The sequence below is a fragment of the Vombatus ursinus genome, unplaced genomic scaffold, assembly GCF_900497805.2.
Source record: "Vombatus ursinus unplaced genomic scaffold, bare-nosed wombat genome assembly UNPS02009770.1, whole genome shotgun sequence".
Lineage (NCBI taxonomy): Eukaryota > Metazoa > Chordata > Mammalia > Diprotodontia > Vombatidae > Vombatus > Vombatus ursinus.
Window position 1 is genome coordinate 2,934,716 of NW_020949548.1, and position 25,961 is coordinate 2,960,676.

Below are 25,961 nucleotides of genomic sequence, written 5' to 3' on the forward strand. Positions count from 1 at the left end.
TGTGTGTGTGTGTGTGTGTGTGTGTGTGAGTATGACAGAGAGAGACAGAGACAGACAGACAGAAAGAGATACAGAGAGAGACTGACTTAGACACAGGGAGACAAAGAGAGATACACAGAGACAGTGACTGGAGAGTCAAGAGACCTGAATTTCCATTCCAGTTCCAAAACTTACAAGCTATCTGACAAGCTAACTTTAAACAAATTCATTTATCTCTCAAAGCCTCAGTTTCCTTATCCATAAAGTAGTAAATGAGCATTTATCAAGTGCTTACTATATTGCCTGCAACTGTGCTAAGTGTAGAGAACATAAATAAAAATAAAAAGATAAGCCCTGCCCTTAAGAGGCTTACAATCTAATGGAAAAAGACAACATATAAAAGGAAGCTGAAAGGGGTGGAGAGCACTGAGGATAGGGGACAAAGGTATCCTGAATCCCTGTATTGTGCATCTCCTGATTTGACTTTTGCCCTTTAAGAGCTATACGAATATATCTAATATCTATGTATCTATATCTATATAAAATCTCTTTTGTAGTTAATTTGTTGTTGTTGTTCAGTCATTTCAGTTGTGTCTGACTCTCCTGTGACCTCATCTGGGGTTTTCTTGGCAAAGATACTGCAGCAGTTTGCCATTTCCTTCTCCAGCCCATTTTACAGATGAGAAAACTGAGATCAAAAGGGTTAAGTGAGTTGCCCAGAGTCAGTGTCTGAGGCCAGGTTTGAACTCAGTTCTTTCTGCCTCTGGGCTGGGTGCTCTCTCCAATGTGCCACTTAGCTATCACTTATAGTTAATACCGCTTCTGATATTTGAACATAGCTATTATGCTCTTCCTCAATGTCGTAGCTCATGTAGGCCTACTCTCCCAACACACCAGGGTATCTTTGTCTCAAGAAAATAGGATCACCCAATCTACTCATGTTATAGTGGATGTAAATGAAGCCTAGTGATTGTAAGTGATTTGCCCAAGGTCACACAGACAGCATTAATACAGCCAGGACATGAACTCTAATTCATGGAATAAGCAAGGATCAGAATGCTTTCAGTACCAATCTCATAGGGTTGTTACAAGGAAAGACATTTCTAAACTTTTTAAAAGTTCTATAGAAATGTGAGCTGCTGCTGCTATTATTATTATTTTATTTTCTCATCTTTTTTTGATATAATTCATACACAAATGATCCCTGAACAAGTCATTATGTTGTGATTATTCTTGTATGTTTAACGCTCTGTGGACTACTACACACGTGTATAAAACAACTAGTTATTCTAACAGAACATAACCCCTCCATTGGGAAGCAAGTTCATCTTCTGCAGTCTCTTTAAAGACATATCTGAGCCTACCCCTATAGGAGACTAGATGATTATGGTGACCTCATTCTGTTCCCATCTGACTTCGGTTTCTTCAGCTAGGTCTTAATGTTTTGAAAGTTTTGCATATTTCATATGGTTTGAAGATTGCGAACATTTGGCATGGTGGCATATCAGTGACTTGCCCAGCCTACTTAAAAAAAAAAAGTTGTTAATTTTTTGTGGATCAGTGTCACATGTGGGTCAATTGTGGGTAACTATTCTCTGTGATAATACTGTAATTCCATTATAGTCTATTTCTTCAATTCTTAAGGATAATTTTGGGTTTATATATGTAGTATAAGGTTTTTTTGTCTGTTAGTTTGTGGAAGCAACCAAGCCTGTGATGTGTAATTCTAGTCACCAGTTTATATCTTCTTTGATATTTTAGTAGGTGCTTGATTTTCCCAGCCTACAATGATGCGTAGGGCAGTTTCCAACATTTCCTTTCATTAATTACATTAATTAATAAATTCAGATTCCTTAAGCATAACCCTTTTAAATTTCTGGTGATGACCAAGGTCTGAATTCCTGTAAAAAACCCTTTCTTTTCTATAAACATCAATTCTGCCATTTGTTCCGCTCTCAATATATTGTTGGTTGAGTTGACAAGGCTGTTGGCCATGGGAGGCTTTTAATTCCACTCTTGGATCTTAGTTGTTAAAACAGGCTCCAGGCAGAGGCAAAATATTTTCAGCAACACTCAACATATCCAATAATGTATAAATGCTATTCAGTCATGACTATTACTCTTTGAAGAAATGTCTACTTCTTCCTAAAGTATTTATATGTCTTTACGTATCATTATTATTATTATTAGAACTTGATACCTTCAGTTATTTACAGGTTTAACTCTCTTTGGAATATGTCCATGGGCAACAGTTTGACTGGACAGTGGATTGAATTTTTCACTTTTTGATACATTAGGTCAAGGGCTGGGAGAGACAAGAGCTAGATAGCAGATTCTCCAAATGGACAATTTCAACTCAGACAGTTGGGAGAATCCATTGGCTGTTTACCAATAATTCTGACCTTTGTTTCCATGCTTGGGGGCACAAGTCAATGAAGCACACCCAGTGATATATTGAGATGCGACTGAAGATTTGGTTCATCAACAGAGCAGTTTCTAATTACACACACTCACCTATATTGGTTGCCCTTGCAGGTAAAGGTCTTCTCCATTGAGTGACAAATTTGTAGGCATCCAGTCGGATTTCAATGATGTTGTTCATCAGGGCCAGGAGTGGGGCCAGAGGGAAAGCTGCCACAAAGATGGTGACGAAGCCAAACTGTAAAACTGTACCAAAAAAAAAAAAGAAGAAGAAGAAGAAGATGACATCAGATCTGGGGTGGCTGAGAAAACAGATGGAGTAAGTCAAACAAATTTCTCAAGCTGGAAGACCTTAGAAACAATCTCATAGCATGATTCCCAATTTGTGGGCTACAGACCTTTCAGAGGCTGTACGCTTATTATAAGGGGTCCATGAATCCTTAAATGCACCTGGTTTTATCATTTTGACTATTAACTGCAGCATGGCTCAGAACTATTTTTAAACTATACAAGTATATGTATGCACATATGAGTATATATGTCTATGTACACACAAAACAATGCAAGTGAATATTCATTTATGTCTATGTATGGATATACACAACGTTATCTACTAAGCATATATACATATGTATATATTCACATATTTATGCATATAGCCATGTCTACTTACATATATGTGTTATACCCATATTGAAGATGCCTTTGTACTTGGTATAAAGAGTTCACATGCATATTCATTTATCTTGGAATACATCCAGTTTCTACACGTCTCATGGAATCAGGACTTTTGGTTAACATACATATTTTATATATATATATATATATACACACACATACACATACACACATATACATATACATATACATATTTGTATGTATATATGTATATGAATATATATGTATGAATGTATATGTGTGTATGTATCTATCTACCTATTTATCTATCATTTCATTAATGGAAAGAATTCTAAATGTGAAAATTCCCTTTATCTATGCAGAGTATATGTGTTGTTTCTCCCATCAAAAAGTGAGCTCCTTGAGTGTAGAGACTATTCTTCTTTTCTATTTGAATCCTCAGGGCTTAGCAGAGTGCTTTGTACATAGTAAGCACTTAATAAGTGCTTTTTATTCATTCATTTTTTTGACACTCATCTATAATGTAGAGCATAGTTTAGGAGGTGTCCGTGGTCACAAAAGTAGTATATGACAGAGGAAAGAATTTTAAACCAAGCCTTCCTGACTCCTCTGTTTACTCTTTTAGTCTGCTTCTTGTATAATCAAATGTATTTCTTTGTGTAGGCACATGTATATATGTATATAATACTATTTTTCAAATGTTCATAAATGTGATTAATAAATGTGATAGATGTGAGTAATATATTATATACTATACTATAATTAACACATAACATGATAAACATGGATGTGATTAATAAATACTAATTAATTTATATGTTACTAAATTCTCAATAGTTTTTAAAAATAATTATTATGTTAATATTAACCAACATATATTAATAATGCAACTATGTCGTAGAGGGTTTGCTTTAAAAATATTTTTTAAAAGGAATCCTTAAGTATGGCCAAAGGGCTATAAAAATGTGCATGGCCTTTAACCCAGCAATAGCACTTTAGGGTTGTATACCAAAGAGATCATAAAAATGAGAAAAGGACTCACATGTACAAAATTATTTGTAGCAGCTCTTTCTGTGGTGGCAAAGGATTGGAAATTGAGGGGATGCCCATCAATTGGGGAATGGCTGAACAAGTTATGGTGTATGAATGTAATGAAATACTGTTGTGATATAAGAAATGATGAGCAGGCTGACTTCAGAAAAACCTGGAAAGACTTGTATGGACTGATGGAGAGTGAAGTGAGCAGAACCAGGAGAATGTTGTACATAGTAACAGCCACGTTGTGCAATGACTAACTTTGATAGACTTAGCTTTTCTCAGTAATGCAAGGATCTAAGACATCTCTAAAAATCTCATGATGGAAAATGCTGTCCACATCCAGAGAAATAACTATGGAGTTTAAATGCAGACTGAAGCATACTATTTGCTCTTTTTTTTCTTCTGTTTTGTTTTGTTTCTTCTTTCTTGTGGTTCCTCCTATTGGTTCTAACTCTTTTTCACAACATAACTAATGTGAAAATATGTTTAATAGGAATGCATATGTAGAGGGTGTATCAGATTGCACGCCATCTTGGGAAGGAAGGTGGGAAGGGAGGGAGAGAAAATTTAAAACTCAAACGCTTATGGAAGTGATTGTTGAAAACTAAAAATAAATTCATTTAAAAAAATAAAAAAAAATAAAAAGAATCCTTATACTAAAAAAAGATTATTAATCACTAGTCTGATTCTGGAGGCGGCTAAATGTTATAGTGGCTAGAATGTTGGGCCTGGAGTCAGGAAGACTCATCTTCATGAGTTCAAATTCAGTCTCAGACACTTACTAGCTGTGTGACCCTGGGCACGTCACTTGACCCTGTTTGCTTCAGTTTCCTCATTTATAAAATGAGCTGGAGGAGGACATAGCAAACCACTCCAGTATCTCTGCCAAGAAAACCCCAAATGGGGTCATGAACAGTAGGACATGATTGAAAAATGACTGAACAACAATGGTCTGGTTCAACTCTTTGAATTCACCAAAGAGCGAATGGGATCAACAGAGGTTAAGTGAATTGCCTATAACTACAGAATTACACTGATTAAAAGATTGAAACAAGATTATCACCCTAAGATTAAAAAAAATGCAGACAAACAGTTGGATGAGCAGGGATCGGGGACAGCTTTGACTACACAAAAGATGGGGAGTTTTAGTGGACAATGAGATCTCTAAGCAGTCGGCCTTAGAGATCATAAGATCATAAATTTAGAGCTGGAAACCATAGATTTTATCTAGTCCAATCCCCTCATTTTATGGACAGAAAACTAAGCTGCAAAGGCTTGAAATGACTTGGCCAAGCTCACTCAACCAGCACATGGCCGGGTTGGATTTTGGGACCGGGCCCTCTAGTTTTAAATCGGTTATTATTTCCATTATACTCCACATGAAATAACAGTAGCATGCAAGCAGCCAAAACAAAACCAAAATCAATCCTAAGGATAGACTAGAACGTAGAGGCAGGGCTTGTCATTTCAGCAGTAGGGGAGACTCCTTCTACCAGTCCATGCCGGCATCTTCTCTCAGTCTCTGACCAAGTCGTACAGAGCACAACAGAGAGCTTCGGTTCAAGGTCAAACGTGCCAAGAGTGGGCCTTGAACTGAGATCTTCCTGGCTTCAAGTTTTGCTCACTATCTACTGTCCCAAGTTGTCTCTCCCTGTAATCTCAGGTTGCAAAAACTAAAAGGACCAGAATTTCAGAATACCTCAAATGAACAAGCAAATGTTGTTTGATGTGCCTGATTCTTTCGTGACTTAACAGAATTAGTGTTCACAATAAGTATCGAATCTGCTATCAGTACATAACATACTTCCCAGATAGTCCCATAGCCTGCTCCTAATCTAATGCAGAAAGTCTTACATCTTGACAGCTTAAGCATACATCCTTACCCATTTCCAAGTATTCATCTATCAATCCATGGAGATTCATGGGCTGTAGATTCCAATCTTTTTCCCACTGTGGTAACTTCATCACCTGCTCATTCCTTTTAATTTTATGTTGGGTCCACCAGTTATGGAACAATCTATAAGAGAAGACCATGGGGCTTTAGAAATCGTGCCTAAGTGATTGTTTAGCAATGGGAATAGTGTCCTAGGCAGATGTGATTCTGGGAATGTTCATGCTCATGATGGAAGTCAGGCCCGGTGTTCTAGATCCCAGCCCTGGTGGTTACCTCGGATGTCACCATGCCACCCAATTCTGATTATGGTCCTCTGTGTTCCCCTGGGGCCCTGCCTTCTCTTCCTGAACTGAGCCCCCCACCCACCCTCTGGGTCCTCATATTGATCTTCATGCCATTTAGACAAAAATATTTCTATGACGAACTGAATATGTGGCACCCTGTGGCCTGTTTTAGAGTGAATTTCCAATAAAGAGGACCCCTAATGCCTTTTCCAAGATGCTGACATATGGTATAGTTACATGTTAACATGTTGTATCTCAACTCTGCCCTCCACCCTGCCCCCTGCTAAAAAAAAGAAGTTCTTTGAGAATAGAGACTCTTGGGGCAGCTAGGTGGCACAGTGGATAGAGCACCGGCCCTGAAGTCAGGAGGACCTGAGTTCAAATCTGGCCTCAGACCAAACACTTGACACTTACTAGCTGTGTGACCCTGGGCAAGTCACTCAACCCCAATTGCCTTAAAAAAAAAAAAGAGAATAGGGACTCTTTCATTCTACGAATTTGAATGTGTATCCCCCTTGCCTAAGGCACTTAATAAATGGTTTTTGAATGGGACTGGATTCATAAATTCTCTGATATAGAGCTGGAAGAAGCCTCAGAGGTTAGTCCAACCCTCTCATTTTACTAATAAGGAAACTGAAGCACAAGAATATTAGGTGACCTGCCCAAGGTCAAACTAAGTATCAGAGTGGAATTCAAACCCAGGTCCTTTGACTCCGGAGAATGTGCTATTTCTTTACTGCATCACATTAACAACATAGCAGCTTGAGAAATAAGGGAAAGGAATCCAAATATCATTTGATGGGCCTACCTGAGCTTTTTATGTCAAGAACTAAGAGGATCTGGTATTCCTCAGTTCAACTACTCCCCCAAAACCTGGTCTACATGTAACTTTGCTCAGTTGGTCCCTAAAGCTTCTATAGCACATTGCATTATATATACTACATGCTGAAAGAGAATTTATTTTAGTGGATGGTACATGATCTGGTTCATTAAAACATCTGCATGTCAGCACCCAGAAGCAATGAAAATGTAAGGGAATGGATAGAAACAGAATTCCACGGAAAACCACATTTCCTCATCGATCTTCCTGTTGTGAAAACAAATGGTAACCAAACGCATCTCCAGGTCTGATTCTCATTGTTTTCTTTTAAAGATGAAATAGCTATTCATTTTTTTTTTCCCTGTGAAGTCCCTGTAAGGTCAGATCCATTGGGTTCATTGAAGACTGCAAGGCTCTCTTCCCTAAAAGTGGTTGACTTCAGCGAGAGGTGACTTCCCCATTCCAGAACATAAGGCATTGCTTCAAGAAGAGAAGCAAACGTGCTTACGGGTATCCCAATTCCATGAAGTTGTTCCACGTCTGCTTTAGAACCATAATGACACTCATCTGCAGGCAAAGGTCAATGAGACAGCCACTGGGATGACACTGAAAAAGAACAGTAAACATGCCTGAGTGGGAAAGCTGCTCCTCGGATCTGGGGGCAACATTCCTTCTGGGCAGATGGGACAGAGATTCAGAACTTCTGGGCGATATTCCCTGAAGGGCTGAAGGAGATTAAATCAAGCAACTACACATTTGAAGAGCCAAATGGGACCTTTCTGGGTCAGCCTAAATTACGTGAAGGATTCCACCTACAGAAAACTTGACAGATGGTCGTCGAATGGCTACTGGAACTCTGGAGGAAGACTTAAGAGGGAGCATGATGGCTGCCTTTGTAAGAAGACCTTTCCTACTCTGCCATGGAGATAAAAACAGAGAAGCTGACTTGGGTCTTGTGGGGCAGGTAGGTGGCACAGTGGATAGAGCAGGACCTCAGACACTTACTAGCTCTATGACCCTGGACAAGTCACTTTACTCTGTTTGCCTCAGTTTCCTCAGCTGTAAAATGAGCTAGAGAAGGAAATGGCAAACCACTCCAGTATCTTTGCCAAGAAAAGCTCAAATGGGGTCATGGAGAGTCAGATATGACAACGATGACTCAATATAAACAAGAAAAAGTTTCCTAGAAATTACAGCTATCTAAACAAGGAAGGGGTTGGCTTAAAAAGGAGTAGGTTCCTTTTGCTAGAGGCCTTTAAACAGAGGCTGACTGACCCCTTTTCAGGGATGTTATAGACTAGTGAATCCCTGTTTAAGTCTGAGTAGAAAGAGATAATTCCTGAAGGCCATTCCAATGCTGAGGTTCTATGACTTTCAGTGATGGAGAACTTACCTTGAATTTCTACAAGTCTTCACTGTTTCCAAAAACACTTTGCAAACATTACCTTATTTGAGCCTCAAAATGACTTCATGAGGCAATTTAAGAATGTACTGAAAATACTCTTAGCCCCTCTTTTAACAGATGAGGAAACTGAGGAATTCTACAAGGTGAAGGGGTTGGAGTAAAACTATCTAAGGACTCTCTCAGTTCTAAAGCAATGATTTTATAATTTATCTCAGAACTCAAACCCAGGCCTTTGACTTCCAAGTGAATTTTCCAACTATCCTAGATCTATAAAAAACACTTTTCTTTTTTGGGGTATTATAATTGCTAAAGAGTACCTCTTCATGTTGAAATAAATAGAGCTTTCTGTAGCTTCTCTAATTCTGTCCTGTAGAACCACTTAAAATCAGTCCGATCTCTCCATAATATACTTCACAGGTTATAAATTCCAAATTAAGGAAGAATTGTGATGGAAAAAAAAAATATTGGTAGGGACAAGAAAGTGAACCCACTGGTTGGTCTTCAATGGAGAGAGAGCATAATGCAGAGGAAAGGTTACATGACTTGGCGTCATTAAATTTGGGTTCAGGTTCTTGCTTTTTAGATGTACTTTGTGCCATGACATCAGGCAAGACTTAAGACCATGGATCAGAGCCTGTGCCCTCTGGGTGCCTTGGTATACTCATCCACAAAAAAAGAAGCAATAACCCTTATAGGATTTTAGATTTAAAGGTGGAGGGGGCCTTGGAGACTGTTAGCTCCAACCCCTTTATTTTACAGATGAGGAAACTGAATCAGAATCAAGTAGACACTATTAAGCACTTTCTATGTACCAGGCACTGTGCTAAATGCTAGGAATACAAATAAAAGCAGAAAGACATTTCTTGCCTTCAAGTAACTTACATTCGAATGGGGAAAAGACAAAATCAAGAAAGGAGCTGAAAGGGAATAGTGGGTAGAGATGAAGGCACCCTCCCAGCCTGGACAGAAATATGTTAGCTGTAGAGGGTCATGGGAGTGTTTTTCACGTCCAGTTATTCAGTCCTGTCCCACTCTTTATGACACCATTTGGGGTTTTCTTGGCAAAGATACTAGAGTGGCTTATTATTTCCTTCTCCAGCACATTTTTACAGATGAGGGAACTGAGGCAAACAGGGTTAAGTGATTTGCCCAGGGTGACACAGCTAGAAAGTGTCTGAGGCTGGATTTGAACTCATGAAGATGAGTCTTCCTGATTTTAAGCCCAGTGCTCTATCCTCTGTGCCACCTAGCTACCCCCAAATAAGTATGTAAGATGGAATTGGAAAGCAGGTCTTCCTGATTCCCAGTTCAACATCCTATCCTCTAAACTACTCTCTCCCTCTATTTGTAAAACTTTTGTAGGGAAGGGGCTTTGGAAACAAATACATCTTAGAAATGTGAATTATAATGAACAGTGCACTGGATTTGAGCTTGGGGGCATTATGAAAATGTGAATCTGAGCTGTGGTTCATGTGTCCTTCCCTCTCCCCAGCTCCAGAAATGGTCCTGAGACCATTTCCATGAGAACCAATGTTCTAAGAAATGAAATGATGATGGTTTCTTTGTTCTTTTCTTCGGCTTTGATCTACTCCTTCATCTACTTTGCCAAGTCTTAGGACTCTAAGAGGAGGGAATAATTGGGACACAAAGAGCCTAATTCTCTCATCTGGATGTCACATGGATCCTCAAAGCCACACAGGGGAAGAAGACCTGCCTCCATTGGTCACTCCTCTTGTGCAACCCTTGGAGCTAGAGAGAATTTTGCAGATGAGGACACTGGGCTGTAGAATGGCCAATCTCCTTGGCTAGTAAGTGGCAGGACCCAGATTTGAACCTACTTGTTCTGACTCCAAATCCATTAATTTTCCCTCCACCTTGCCTTTCTCCGAACGAGTGGCCCAATTTGCTGTCAGTTGGGTCTTCTTTCTACCACAAAGTGACAAATGTGGGTTGATTTATAAGATTGAGAACAATGTTAAGAGGATTGGACTCAAGATGGATACATTTTTTGGAGGTGGGGAGGGACGCAGATCAGGGGATAGCTGTACCATGAACTGTTGTCCAGAAATGGCAGACTTGCATGGGCTTTGACTGGAAACTTTACATTGAAGGGCTCAGGAATCTGGAGGCAGGTAAGAGAAAGGTGAAGAATACAAAACAAGCATGGAGAAGAAAAGGGATGAGGGAGGAGTGCAAGCCAGTCTGTGCCATAGTTCTATCTAATGGGTCCTGGTCATTCACTTCGTGGCACAATGAATAATAGAAAGCTGGATCTGAAGTCAGAAGGGTCTAAGTTCAAATCCAGCCTCAGACATTTGCTGACCGCAAGATTCTCGACCTCTCTCTGTCTCAGTTTCCTCATCCTTAAAATGAGGATAATAACAGTTCCTACCTCCCAGGGGCGTTGTGGAGGTAAAGTAATATAATATTTAAGCATTTTGCAAGCCTTAAGTGTTATAGAAATGCTTCCTATCATTATTATTAATGATGATGACAAAAATAATAACTGCATGACTACTAAACAGGCTGTTTGAAGGAGAGCTACGTGGCAGTAATGTTTGTAGAACTTCTAATGGCATCATGAGAAATTTAGAAAGAGTCTCCTTTTTCATCATGAATTGCCACCATTAAGGCATAGTAAAGTGATGGGTTTGGAATCAGAGAGAAAGAGGTTCAAATCTCACTTTGGACTTTACTTGTGTGATCCTGGGAAAGTCCCTTAGCTTCCTTTAACCTCAATTTCCTCATCTGTAAAATGGGGATAATAATAATAATAATAATACCTGTGCAATGGTCTCAAAAGTGGGGGCCACAGCCTCCTGCGATAGTCAGTCATGGCTTTGTTTCCAATACAAGTGCACATGCATTTCATTCATTATTACTCTGTTTGGCCAGGATCCAATCTACCCCCATCTTCACTGAGAGTGGCCCCTCAAGGCATTCATCACCTGGGTACCCATGAAGCAGCTGTGTAGGAAAATTCATCCACTCCCCCAAGATAACCACCCTTCTGAACACCAGATCATCCAATGATAGTGGCAGGGTCCCCTCAGAGGACGTACTCTGAGCTCTGATGCCCATGAATAAGAGCCTTTCCTGCCCTCTTTTACAATTTTGGTGGGACAGAAGAAACCACTCAGGATGAACAGCTATGAATGGCTTATGAACTACATCACCTATTACATAACATTATCTTTCCCTCTAAGCTCATGACTCTTCCAAATCTTGCTATTTCTGTCAAGGTCCTTCTAGTCACCCAGGTTTACAACCTGTCACTCTAGACTCCTTGTTTTCACTCACGTCATCCACCCAAGCAGTTTTTTTATATTTAAAAAAACAAAACAAAACTCTACAGTATATTTCATATCTCTCCCGCCTTCTCTCCACTCATATAGACACCACTATGGTTCAGACCCACATCACTTTTTGCCTGGTTTTCCTGCCTCAAATTTCTCCATCATTCACAACCTGCTAAAGTAATTTTCCTGAAGAACACGTCTGACCTGTCACCCTTTCCTGAATAAATCCCATGATTCCCTATTACCTCTAGTATCCAAGATAAGCACCCCTGTCACTGGAAAGCTTTCACAATCTGACCTCAACCTACTTTTTCAAACTTATTTTACTTGATGCCCCCCTTCGTGCACTTTCTGGTCAAGTCAAATTTGCTTTCCTGCTATTCCTCACACTCATACAAAGACACAACTAAAAAAACCCAAACATGAATAAAAAAACCCGAAGATATTTTACCATCCATTAAGCAGGAGCACACAAAGAAGAAGGGACGTATATTTTAAAAAATACTTCCTGCTGCATTGACATCAGAGACAATTCACTGTTTCTGTATGTTTGTTGAGTATCTTCCCAAAGAGAAAGTTGACTCCTGCTAAACAGCTATTATACTCACTACATGTTACGACTTATTTTCATACTGTGTTCTTTCAATTTAAAAAAAAAAAACTAAGAAAAAAAATTTTGTTTGGCTAGCCCCATTGGTAAAAATAATCGAATGATTAATTGCTAACAAATAATTATTCTCTATAAGTCTTCGCCAGGTACCAGGAGAGGCAGCTAGGTGGTTCAGTAGATAGAATTCCAGGTCTGGAGTAAAGGAGACCTTAAATCTGACCTCAGGCACTTACTAGCTGTGCAATCCTGGGCAAGTCCCTTAACCCTGTTTGCCTCAACTTCCTCATTTGCCACTCCAGCGTCTTTGCCAAGAAGACCCCAAATGGGGTCATGAATAGTTGGATGTGACTGAAAACAATTAAACAACGAAAAGGGCCCAGGGCATTCATGAAGCTTTTTCGAAAATAATGAAGCCCATTTAACCATATTGCTCATTGGAACAAAAAAGGTTATGTGTATGTGTATATACATACACACACACATATATATTACCTCTACTAATGAAGCACGTAATCAAAAACGTTTGCAGATCACTGCTCTGGCACTTACTTGACAAGGGCATTATTAGAATCAAATGAGACACTGTACGGGAAACTTTAAAACACTATATAAATGTTAATTACCACCAGCATTATCATTATCATCATGGCCTAGTCTGGGTCTACAGGACATTCAAATAACTGAATAAAAACTTGAATAGGCAGTTAATTCAAAAGATATTAAAAAAGAAACATAAAAAACCTAAATTGTTCAAGATAACTAGCACTTTAAGGCATAAAATAATTAAAACCCAACTCTTAACTGCCAGTGTAAAAACTGGCTTTTAAAGCATTTCTCCTAGAGTTTTTTTTTTAAAACACTTTCAACTTTATTGATGTGTTTTGGTTTTATATTGCAAACATTTACAGTGTTCTCCAGACTGCAGAGGTATCCTGTAACAAAGTAAAACTGATGAGCAAAACTAATAACAACAGGGCAGCTAGGTGGCGCCATAGTGCACAGAGCCCCAAGTCTGGAGTTAGGAAGACTCATCTTCCTGAGTTCAAATCTGGCCTCAGACACTTACTAGCTGTGTAACCCTGGCGAGTTTCTTAACCTTGTTTGTCTCAGTTTCCTCATCTGTAAAATGAGCTGGAGAAGGAAATGGCACACCACTCCAGTATCTTTGCCAAGAAAACCTCAAATGAGGTCATGAAGAGTTGGACATGAATGAAATGAATGAACAATTAACAATAATACAATGACCATGTCTCCTAGAGCATCATCCTCAGGGCTTAATTCTTTCCCCTTTAGACCCAATGATCCAACACACAATTGTCTCATTAGATTGAAATGGAGTTATGATTTCATTTCCCCCTGGAGGGAGAGCCTTCTATCAATGCAGATCAGTAACTCTTTTGCACCTTAGCTTCTCAGAGAGCTTCCCATGACCAGGGCTCACACAGACCGTATGTATCAGAGGACTTGAATGCAGGGTTTCCTAACCCTGAACCTGGTCCTTTGTCCAACATGTCATGTTTCCCATCATATTTATTTTATTATGAAACAAAAACCTCTAATGCGCTTCTTTGTGAGTGCCCATTATTTTTGAATAACTCTGTGTGATTTTATAATAGTTTTAAGAAGGCCTTTATACATTCTTCTATACTTTTTTTTCTTTTGGCTAGGCAATGGCGTTAAGTGACTTGCCCAGGGTTACACAGCTAGTAAGTGTTATGTGTCGGAGGCCAGATTTGAACTCAGTTCCTCCTGAATCCAGGGCCGGTGCTCTATCCGCATATCATTCTATCTTAAAAGTGAGCACGTTGCTGTAATTTTCAAGGTATTAGCAGAATGAACCCCTAAGCCAGATGAAGTTCATAGGCAGGCATCTATCTGTCCTTAATCAGCTCAGTTCCCAACCTGGCCCCCTACTAACTCCTGATGAGAGAGAGATCATGGGCTAGGGAATGCCCTTCAATTATAAACTGGGTGGGTGCTAGAGGGCTAATCTTTCAGTAGTCATGGGCATGGGTTTTCTTGGCATATCCATGGCACTAACAATAAAACGTTTGTAGTCAGAAGGTCTAGGTTCTAATTCCAAGTGAGCCACTTTCTAGTTGTGTGGTTTGGGATAAGTCATTTCAGTAATCCAGACCTTAGTTTTCTTTTCTATAGTATGAAGGGGTTAGATTAGATGGCCTCTTAGGTCCCCTCCCTCACGTTTGAAACTATGATGTTGTTTGGGGGTCATTCAGCAAAACCACAACGAAGCGTGCTAGGGGTTGGTTCACAATATCAGAATCATCTCTGAAGAACTGGGAAGACCGGTTCTGGCAGGCTCTCCCTGAGGATTCTGGTCACTTTCTGGAGGACTCTGGAACACCTGCATGAAATCGGAGTGGCTCCAGGTAACTGTTTTTATCTTTAGTTCTGGAGATATGCAACAGTGCATTTGCATTAGGGTGAGGTTAATTCTATCAGTTTAAAAGATCTAGAAAAACCTGTTGTACCGTATTAGTGCCTACCAGTAAAAATAGCTATTTATTTTCAGTAGGTTCATGGAATTGCATTAGAAATGCGGCTCCCCCTCAGGAGCTCCAGAGTGTGGAAGCTGTTCCACGAATGACAAGGACCTTCTCTGAGGTCACCTTATCTTTATATTTGCCAATTCATGGGAAGAACGCCTGAAGTTTCTCAATTGTTTTTGATTCTGATATTAGAGAGAGTGTGGTACAGAGGAAAAAGCATGGAATTTGGAGTTACGGGCCTTACATTCATATCCTGACCCTGATTCTTAATATCTGCCTGCTTTGGAGCAAATCCTTCTACTTCTAGGAGACAGGACACTCAGCTTCCTCATCTCTGTAATGAGAGGGCCAGTTTTGATGCACTTCAAGGTTCCTTCCAGTTCTAAACCTATGACTGCTGAAGGCCAGAGATCTATTGGTGATGGGCACTTTACCTCCTGGTCTCTATTTTTCTCCAAGGGATGCTTTGATGAACAAATACCAGAAAGTCTAGCTGTTAGCACACATTTATAATCAAAACTCACATTTACATGGAGCTTTTTAAGACTTAGGATCATAGGATCAAATATTTGGAGATAAAAAGGACCTCAGAAGTCAACTACTCCAACTCTTATTTTACAAATGAGGAAACTGAGGCTCATGGAGATTCAATATCTTGCCCACAGTCATTCAGGCACAAGTGGCAGAGGTGAGATATGAGGGCTTTTCTCTCAATGCCCTTGTAAGGTAATTAGCATAAACATCATCATCAGTTTTATTATGGAGCAAAGTGAAGGTAAGAGAGATTAACTCAGTTACGTATAGCCACCAGCTAGGAACCATCAGAGCTGGGATTCAAACCCAGATATCTTGAACACCAAGTTCAGTACTTCTTTCTATGCCCCAAGCTACTCCTTCATTTATAATCCTGTAGTTCTCTTTTCTCATGTCAGCTAAATACATCACCCTCAGATACTCACTTCTTCCAATCTCCATCGGTCAAAAAGTTTATTGTATTTTCCTGGACGTCCCGAAAACCTATAAAAAAGAAAATTTCCAATTCATTAAAATTCGTTGGGAATCAAAGAGGCTACCTCAAAAGAGTAGAAATGAAGATTATTTTTTAAAAAAAGGTTTATTGACAAAAACTACTCCCCAAATGTTTTATTTTGGTTTTGTTTATATCAGTCAATCAACAAACATTCATTTGACTCTGAAGGCACTGGGAATATGAAACAGAGAAGGAACAATCCCTATTCTCAAGGAACTGACATTCTAACAGAGTAAGACTAAGGCATTGATCACAGTAGAATGAAAACTACTTGAAGGCAGAGGTGGTTTCATATTTCATTTGTATCACTAGAGTTAATTTACACCTCAGAATTATTAAAATATATTAAATATATGAATTATATTTACTAATATAGAAATATTAAAATAATTATTTTAAGCAAATAACTTGCTTAAAATAAAACAAAAGAGAAAGGATGGAAAATTAACAGATGTTTTATTCCTATGGGAGCTATCTTCCAGATGTTCTCCCCCAATCCGTGTGTGTTGTGCTGCACAGATGGCACATTTGGATGACTGCTCTCCCTGGTCTTCATGCAGATGTTTGGATGGTGCCCCTGAGCCCAACCATAACCAAAGCAGTGGCCCACAGGTGGCAAAGAAAATGACCAAACTGTACAGTTCCCAGATCCCTCCCTTACTGAGTGCTGTGTGCTTATCAGCAGCAACAATAACAACAGTAATAAAAACGAGAAGATAGGCTTCCAGTTGGAGATATTTCACTATGTGTGCCAGGTGATGCACTAGGCATTTGCTCTATATGTACAATGAATGGTGTGATCCCCGCTTTCAAGGATGGACACAAAGAGAAATACAAGGCTGGAAAAAGAACATTCATCTTTAAGACTGTGCGACTCTCAATCCCAAGCACTGCGTTGGCTCCTAACACAAATGGGCCATTCTATAAGAAAGAAGAAAAGGGCCTTTTCTTTGGCGGGGGGAATGGAGGGAGGAAAGAGACTTTTGCTTTGGCCAGAATCACTGCGTGTGTGTGAGCGACTTACCTGCCCAGGAAAAATGCAATGTAGAAGATGGAGCTGTTTAAGTTGACGAACTGAAAGAGGAACATCTTTAGGGCATAGCTGTTCTCCCATTCCAATTCTGTTCTAGGCTGTTCTAAAAGGAACAGCAGAGGGTGGGTTACATGTTCTGATCGAGACACATGGCAGGTGTTAGAATTCTCATCATTATCACCGAATCTCAGAATTAGAAGAGGCCTTCAAGGCCATTTAGTCAAACCCTCAAGTGAAGCATAACTCTCTTTGATGGCATTCCTAATGGGTATTCATATGGCCTCCACCTGAATACCCGGTGGCAGGTGATGATCCCCGAAAACATTTTCTTGTACTGTTGGGTCATTTTAATTGTTATCTACATCTTCCTCATTTTTGTCGCTTTTTACTTATTTGGTCTGTACGTGTGATTTTATCAATTTGGGGAACTCATGGTATGGAAACTTCTTCCACTGATGATGATTACCACCTCCTTGGTAACTTAGACAAATAGAAAGTTCACTGAGTTTCAAAGACTTGTCTGTTGATATAAAGCCAATGTGTGTCAAAAGGACAACTTGAACTCAGATCATCTTGTCTCCAAGACTGGCTCTCTATCCAGTCCATACTGATTTACATCTTACCTAATAAACATAAAAATTTCATTTCTATATGCAAAGATCAGAAAATCTATGAAACCATAAATCTCTACTACATATTTTTTTCTGTTTTTAAAACATGCAAATATATGTATAGAATAAATTCAACATGTTATTTTCAAAGCTGCCCTGTTTGTTTGTGCTTCCTTCCAAACTCTGGTCATTTCCATCTACTGCTCCAACTGCCCAGCAGAATACATCTAATGCTATTCCTTGTGATAATCTTTCACATATTTGAAGATAACATTTGAAGGCCTCAATGTTCCTTTTCCCTCAATAGCTTCAGCAGTTTTCAGTAGACCATTAAAAAAAAAAGATCCTTCAGAAAAAAGCCAAGAGAATTTTCAGAAACTAGAGGGAAGAACAGAAAACCTCTTCACTCTATTTTCTTTAAGGGAACAACACTTAAATGGAAGCCCTCAGTTTGCTGGCTCTTTGTGGAAAGAATTCTGGCATTAATGACCCCAGGAAATGATTTTATTGTTAAATATTTACCTATCACCCTTTACAGGAGCACAGGCTCCCATTCTATTATTTCTATCTTTTTCAAAACTTCAGTCAAACAGGAAAATCAAGGTCTCTAATTTTGGAAAGTTTCAATCCCCCTTTTCCCCATGCTCCACATATCAGTGCTACGGTGGGATCAAGAGTAGCCAATCACAGAAATAGAGAAAGTTAATTATCAGGAGACTGTAAGCCCCTTCAGGCCAGGCTCTGTTTTTGACCTAAACTTTGAATTATCTTTTTTGCTCTGCATTGTGCTCGTGGTAGCAGCTTAATAAATATTTGTGAAATTGGATATCAGAAGTAAAAGGGAGCTTAATAACAAGGGTAGGACAGCCAAGACTGTCCCAGGGCACTAACATTTAGAGCATTTCAGAATTATCAAGGAAGTTTAACAGTTAGTTAATAAAGATGATTATTTAAAAGAAGCCATCACATACCCATTTTTAATAGTCAACATTTATAAGTGACTATAGTAACAAATGGGGGCAGCTAGGTGATGCGGTGCATAAAATGCCGGGCATGGAGTAAGGATGACCTGAGTTCACATACATACATATATGCACAAGTATATATTTTATTTATAAATATATTAATGATGCTTATATATAATATATATGCATATACAGCTATGTATACATGCATAAGCAATGCATACACACATATTTTCACCCATTATACATATTTGTATATACATGCATGTGTACATACACACCTATAATATACATACTTGTGTATGCATATTGTGTATAATATATATATGTATTTGTAAAAATGTATATTACATATACAAACATCAGTAAACTATTTAAAAGAAAATTTAAAGAAGAAATAGTATCATACTGGGAATTAGAAGTCTTGAATTTTACTGGTGTCTGGGTCACTAACTCTTCCTGTGACCTTGGATAAGTAAGCCGTTTCTTTTCTCTGTTTTTATTTGAGGGAGGTAGAAACTATCTAATGATATTTCAGCTCTACACCTATGATTCCATGATTTTAAGGGCTGGCTGATGATTACCTTTGTTTTCTGACTCGTCCCACTTGTAAATGGCTGGAATTCTTACCTCATTTTTTTTTTAATAAAACACAACACCATATAATAGTTATTTAAAATAAGTAATAGAAAGGAATAGTTGAGGGCATCACTGGTATTGGTTGCCAGACAGCTGAGGTTTATGGAAGGAGAATTTGCCAATTTCACTGGGAACTGGGACTTTCATAATCCATGAGGTCAGAGGATATGCCCATGGATTGGGAAAGGCAAAACAGCTATGTTCTTGGCCAGAAGATTTCTTCTTTCATACTGTAAGTCTCCTCAAAATATGATTGATCCATGTCAGGCATTACTATCAGGACATCCAGACCCAGGTCAGGCTCTTGTTTCCATTGTGGGATTAGTAGAAAAGTGCTCTTTAAAGAAGGAATAAGCTGGGTCCGTCACCTTCAATCAATCAATCAAGAAGCATTTATAGTGAGGTTACTTTGTCCTCTCTGACTGAATAGCTATAGTTACTAAATCACTCTGACTTGTTAGGAAGAGCTCAGCTTCATCAGAGGCAAAAGAATTTCTACAATCCATTATGTGGGATAAATGAATGACCCACAAAAACTCTGCCCCTTATGCCAGAGAGCAAAAATCTTTTCTTCATACTCTAAAGAAAAGATCTCCAGAAAAGTGAATCAAGGCTCTGTTTCCTTTCCCCTTTATGGTTTCCACAAAGAAAAAAAAAAAGTGTTTGGACCAAAAAAACTAGACAGTTCTCTCAACCCACCCAAATCCCCAAACTGAGCGTTATTTAATGAAGGCGAAACTAAGCCAGAAGTGAAATTAGCATAGGCCTGGAATGATCAAATTGTTAATTAGCCCAGAGTGGGTGGAACAGTGGTTATTGCAGGAGCTTTATTTATTCTTGGATGATTCTGGGTGGATGGGTTCTTTGAATTCATCTAGTACAAGCTTCACTCTGGGGCGTGAATCCCATAGAATCATGAAATCTGGGAGGGCTATTTTTTTCCTCCTCAAGGGCTGAAGGTAGGGAATTGTAACCTCTACTTAAAGAGTTTCATATTTTTGACAAACTCACAATCTGATCATTCCAAGCCTAAGCTAATTTCACCTCTGGCATATAAACAAGCATTTATGTGGTGCCTACTATGTGCCAGGTACTATGCTGGTTATTTTTTTCTTAAGCAAATATTTATAAATTTTATCTCATTTCATCCTTCCCATAACCCTGTGAGATAAGCCCTCTGATAGATTCTTTAAGACTCCAAGTTGTAGAACTGTAGCTTATCAGTATTGGAGAGGGGAACAAGGAAAAGGAATAAGCATTTATATTGTCCCTACTACGGAGCAGGCACTGTGCTCAACTGCATTTGTTTTTCACAGATGTCACATCTGAGCCTCACAACAACTATCCCAGGTAGAAGCTTTTATTATCCCCATTTTATAGTTGGTGAAATTGAGATAAACAAAGGTTAAGTAACTTGCCCAGGGTCACACAGTTAGCAAGTGTCTGAGGCCAGACTAAACTTGGGTCTTTCTGACCCCAGGCCCAACGCCCCATCCACTGAGCCAACAGCTCTCTCCGACCTCGCAGAGTTGTTGTGAGAATGGAATATTTGTAAAGCGCTAATATGTACTGCCTTCTTTCCCCCCTTCCCCTTCTTCAAAGCTCATATGCTCTGGTTTTGTAACTTACTAACTAGGAAGTATGTGACTGCCCAATATCATATAACCTGTTGGTACAGGCGTCAGAGGGGGCCTTTGAACCTGCCTCATTGACTTTGAGGTCTGTTTTCTTTCTCCTTGCCTCTCATCTATTCCCACCACCTCAAAGTACAGTAAGGATCCCAAGAGGCTGTAAGATATCCGTGGCTGTTAATACTATGTTAATCATGTCTAGGTCATGGGTCCTTGAACTACAGTGGTCATCAAATTCTATCCCTCACCTCTTTCAATAGATAACATGCAACAACACTTAAGCACCTCCTGTTTGCAGCGCCATGTGCTTATTTCAGCAATGGGGAAATCTATTACAGATGAAGAAACTGAGGCCTAAAATGATCAAGGTAGTAACAGCACCAGGAGGAGAGAACCTTCATAGGTCACGATGATTCTAAAGAGACCATGGGGTATAGAAATCACTTAGGGACCTAGACTGGGCTTCCATTATGAATGTTTGCTCCCACCTCACTCCCCTCTCCCACTGAATCCCTCCTTTGGTCCTTTTGCAGTTAGAAAGAGTGACTAAAACCCCAAACCAGGCCTGAAACATCTTTGCCGATGGAAACAAAGTGAACTGATACTGAGTATCTGTGACCCATGCCTTAAAGGGGGGCTGCAAGCGGATTTCTTCAGTGCTAAGCAATCAAATCAAAATGTCCTCATAATAGAAAAAAAACTATAGTTACACGATCCATTCTGTTAAATAGTTTATTGTGAATGCAATAATAACCAAGCACTTACCTAAATTGGTGAGGAAATAAGCCACCTTTTCATAGACCTGCAGTTAAAAGAGAAACATTAACATGGAGTAATAACCAGCATTGCATTCTATTCACTGGGGGAAAAGCCAGATTTTTAAGCTGAAAAAAGAAGTGTCTTCAAAACAGATTTTAAACAACAGGGACTGAACATTTGTGATCAAGATTACAGAGTAGAAGTTTAAATTGTTAGACTATTCTCTTGACACAGTATTTTACAAAATGTATACAGCGTGATTCCTGGAAGACTTGAGGTAACATTGAATTTCTAAACCAGAATAGTTTTTGATAGGTAATTTGAAGAGTTGTAAAGAAATAAACCAAGAAAGCATTTTCCCACCTTGGTGCTTTTCACTTTGATGTTTCCTAGTGCATACTATGTACAAGGCACCATGATAAGCATTTTACAAACATTATTTCATACATTAATAGTTCAATGGACCCTCAGAGAGAGAGTGTTTTCTAGGCTTAGAATGCCCTTTCTTCTCCTCCTCATTTCTACCTGTTGACATCTTATCCCTCCTTCAAGATTCAGCCCAAATTCTCCCTCCTCTATAAAACCTGCCTCCAGTCTTATACCTAGAAGTCATCTCTCCTTTCACTAATCTTAATATTGTATAGTCTATAATATTTTAAAAGCAAAACTGAAGGCTTCCAACATGATATGCTATGGAAAGATATAAGTAAGAGCCACATACGCTAAGAAGACATGGATTTGTTGACATCTGACCCCTTGAAAGGCAAATCAATTTTTTGGATCTTTGGGTCCTAGGTCTAAAGCTAGAAGGGAACTTACCTTATTTTACAGATGAAGAAACTGAGGCCCAATGAAGTTAAATTACTTTCCCAGGTCATACAGATAGTAAGTAGCAGAGACAGAACTGGAACTTGGGTTCTCTGACTCCAAGGCCAGAGCTATTTCATCTACTACACTGGCTCTATCTGTGAGGTTCCATTGAACTGTTGACATTTTAGGTAACATTTGTAAAATTCTTAGCACTGAGCCTGGCACATGCTGGTTTCTTTCCTTTCCTCTCCCCGTTATTATATTCTACTGAATTGCATTCATCTATGCACATTTCTTATCACCACTACTGAGCAATTAGATCTTTCAGGACAAGGTCAAAGGTCTTAATTCATCTTTGTATATTCTCAACATAAAAGGCAGGGGGCATGTGATTTTTATTTCCCTACATGTATGTGCCTCTCCAACATCCTCTGAGTAATGTTCGCTTTTAATTCTTTTGAGATCTAATTTTCTATCACTCATAACCATACAACCCCACCTGTAGAATACCGGTACTAAAAATGATGGTCTTCATTTCAGGGAGAAACTGAGGGTCATTGAGAAAGTTTTGTAATTTTCCAAAGACAATACTACTCTCTTGTTTACAGGTCAGACTAATTCACTGGCCAGTCCTTTGGCCTGATGAGATACCTTGCCATTTGATAAGAATATTTTTGAGATTTTCCCATAAATCCCCTATAAAAATCCACCCACTTTTTTTGGAGGCGTTCCTATGGTTCTTTTAAGATCTTAAGTATGTCAAAGTAATAATCAAGTGCTCCATTTTATATTTCTTATTTTTGCTACATGACTGCTCATGTGAATCTTCAATAAAATCTTTGGTGCTGCTTCTTAAATTCAAGTCAGGCATGAGTGAAAAAACAGTTTCAGATTTTTACTACGTCGTGTACGGTACCTACATCACAGGGTTGTTGTGAGGCTTAAAGGAGGTTGGTTATATAAAGCATTTTGATAACTTTAAAATACTAGCCAAATGGCAGTTATTTTAAGACACCAATTTCTTGCCCTGTATAGTGTACAGATAATTAATAGCTTCACTATCAAGTTGACAATCACTGCCATTCCAATGACATTCAAATTTTAGGAAACATCTATATAAAAAACAGGTAATACAAATTGTTTTTTGGGGGGACAAATTATTGCTATTGTTATTATTAGTTTGGGGAGAGATTTCATCTACAAATTAAGGGATAGTGACTAGACCTAAAATTTTAGTAATAGAGAGAACTTTTTAGGACAACTAGGTTATATAGTAGACAGAGCACCAAGCCTGAAGTAAGGAAGACCCAAGTTCAAATTCAACATCGAATACTTACTAACTGTGTGGCCCTGGGCAAGTCACCTAACCCTGTTTGCTTCGGTTTCCTTATCTGTAAAATGAGCTGGAGAAGGAAACAGCAAACCTCTCCGGTATGTTTGCCAAGAAAACCCCAAATGCGGTCATGAATAGTCAAATATGGCTGAAACGACGCAACAACAACAGGAAACTTTTGGGTTAGGCAACTCCCTCCCTCTACCAATTGTCTGTCTTTCTTTTTTATTGTATTTTTGATTGATACCCAGTTGCTTACCACAGTACCCGGAACATTGAAAATATTTAGTAAATGCTCACTGCCTTCTTTCGCAGTATCTGTCTTAGAGAGTTGCCCAGAAGACTGAGATATTAAGTGAATTGCCCATGGTCACAAAGCCAGTATGTGACAGAAACAGGACCTGAACCCAGGTTTTACTGGTCCTACAAGCTGCTCCTTTGTAAACAAATGTAAACAAACAAATAAACAATGAGCCAGTATGTCTTCTCCACCAACCAAGGCTCCTCTCACTCATCACATGCACAAACGGGTACATAGGAAAGTCAGGATTATTATCTTTTACATACACATTACATATCTCACAAAGTGATTTCTAAGGCCCCTATCACTTTAGGTATGAGCAGGATGTGACTTGGAGCTATTCTCAGAGGAAAGGTCAAGAATAATGCTCATTCCATGATGTATCTACACATCTGGGCCACCCTCAATGCACTCCTATGCCTACCAGGGCTAACATTCAAGGTTCTAAGATATGTTCCAGCTTGAATTTTGCATGTTGTAGGTCTTTATGTCCTTTCTAGTTGTGACATTCTATGTCTTAAGGTCTCTCAAAGCTATAATATTCTACATTATTTGTTCCAATGTTCTTCCAACTCTGCCATTAGATATTGTAAGGTATGTGTCAGTTCTGACATTCTGTGCTCCAAGGTCTTTCCAGCCCTAGCATTCTATTCTATCACTTCTTTTAGCCGTGAGATGTTCCTTCCAGCTAAAATTCCACATTCTAATGTACCTCTCCAAAAGAGTTCTTTTAAGCTCATGCTCATTCTTTGTGCTCTGGCTCAATCATTCTTATAATTAAATCAACACAATAGCAAAGCACTTAGTGAATCCCACAACTTTAAAGACAGAAGAATTTCATTTCACTTGGCTGTTTTTCATTTCCTTTGAAATGGGACAGTATCCCTTAGACTGATGCGGCTGGGCAGAAGCTTCTACTTATACTATATTTTAACATCATTAATGAGCTTTAATGTTCAGTTAATTAGCAAAGAGACATGTCAGGGCTGGCAGGAAGGCCACCACCACCGGTCTTACAAGAGCATTGTGCACTTTTTAGGAAACTTTAAAAGATATTTTGAAAGCCATTGTCTGATATCTAACAATGCTCTTCACTTTAGAGAGCAGGATGTGAGGGGACCCCAAGTATGACTATCCTTTTCATAAAGACATTTAGGGGGAGATATGGTATAGCTTAATTCATGTGCCCAATATTTATCAAGCAAACCTAGTTCTCTTTTTCTCAAGTGGGTACCAATCTTAAATGTCAATGTAGATTACAGGGTGGGTATCCTGCAGCCTCGAGGCCACATGTGGCCCTCTAGGTCCTCAAGTGTGCCTCTTTGACTGAATCCAAATAGGGCTGCACTGAAGGACCTAGAAGGCTACATGTGGCCTCAAGGCTGCAGGTTTCCCACCCCTGGTAGGACTTAGAACTGGCCTCCATTTTAGATTGGCATTGAGTCCAAACCATTTATTTCAGAGAGGAAGAAACTGAGGCACAAAACAGTTTCAAGTGACTTGCTAAAGATTTTTGTCTCAAAAAGGGTATAGTGTCAAATCTTAATCATTTACATATGAGAACATCTAGATTAAAAAGTCCTGAATCAAAAGAGCAAAGGATTCAGAGTTGGAAGATCTGAGCTGAAATCTTGGCACTACATTTACACACTTGAGTGACCTTGGGTAAGTCCTTTAACTTCTCTGAGACTTTATTCTCCGTAAAATGAGGTGTTTGGATTATATAACCTAGATGATTCCTTACAACTTTTGATGCTACGGTCCTAAATTGTGTCAATTTTAAGAGGCATTGCTTTCACTCTCCTCCTCCCATTATATCCTTTTACTGTAAAAGACAATGGAGTCAGTCAAGAGACATTTATTAAGTTCCTACTATGTGTCAGGTACTAGAGAGACAGAGAAAGGCAAAGACAGCTCCAACTTTCAAGGAGTTCACAGTATAATGGGGAA

General features: G+C 39.0%; 1 protein-coding gene across 1 annotated transcript in view; it reads right to left on the reverse strand.

Annotated features, from left to right (window-relative positions):
• ANO3 (anoctamin 3) overlaps window positions 1–25,961 on the reverse strand; it is a 448,483-nt gene that overhangs the window by 12,194 nt on the left and 410,328 nt on the right. The window contains exons 18-23 of the mRNA XM_027852601.1: window positions 21,574–21,610; window positions 16,954–17,065; window positions 15,859–15,916; window positions 7,584–7,681; window positions 5,961–6,094; window positions 2,494–2,646 (exon numbers count right to left, since the gene is read on the reverse strand). Of these exons, the coding sequence (XP_027708402.1) occupies window positions 2,494–2,646; window positions 5,961–6,094; window positions 7,584–7,681; window positions 15,859–15,916; window positions 16,954–17,065; window positions 21,574–21,610 (592 nt within the window). The remainder of the gene's footprint in view (window positions 1–2,493; window positions 2,647–5,960; window positions 6,095–7,583; window positions 7,682–15,858; window positions 15,917–16,953; window positions 17,066–21,573; window positions 21,611–25,961) is intronic.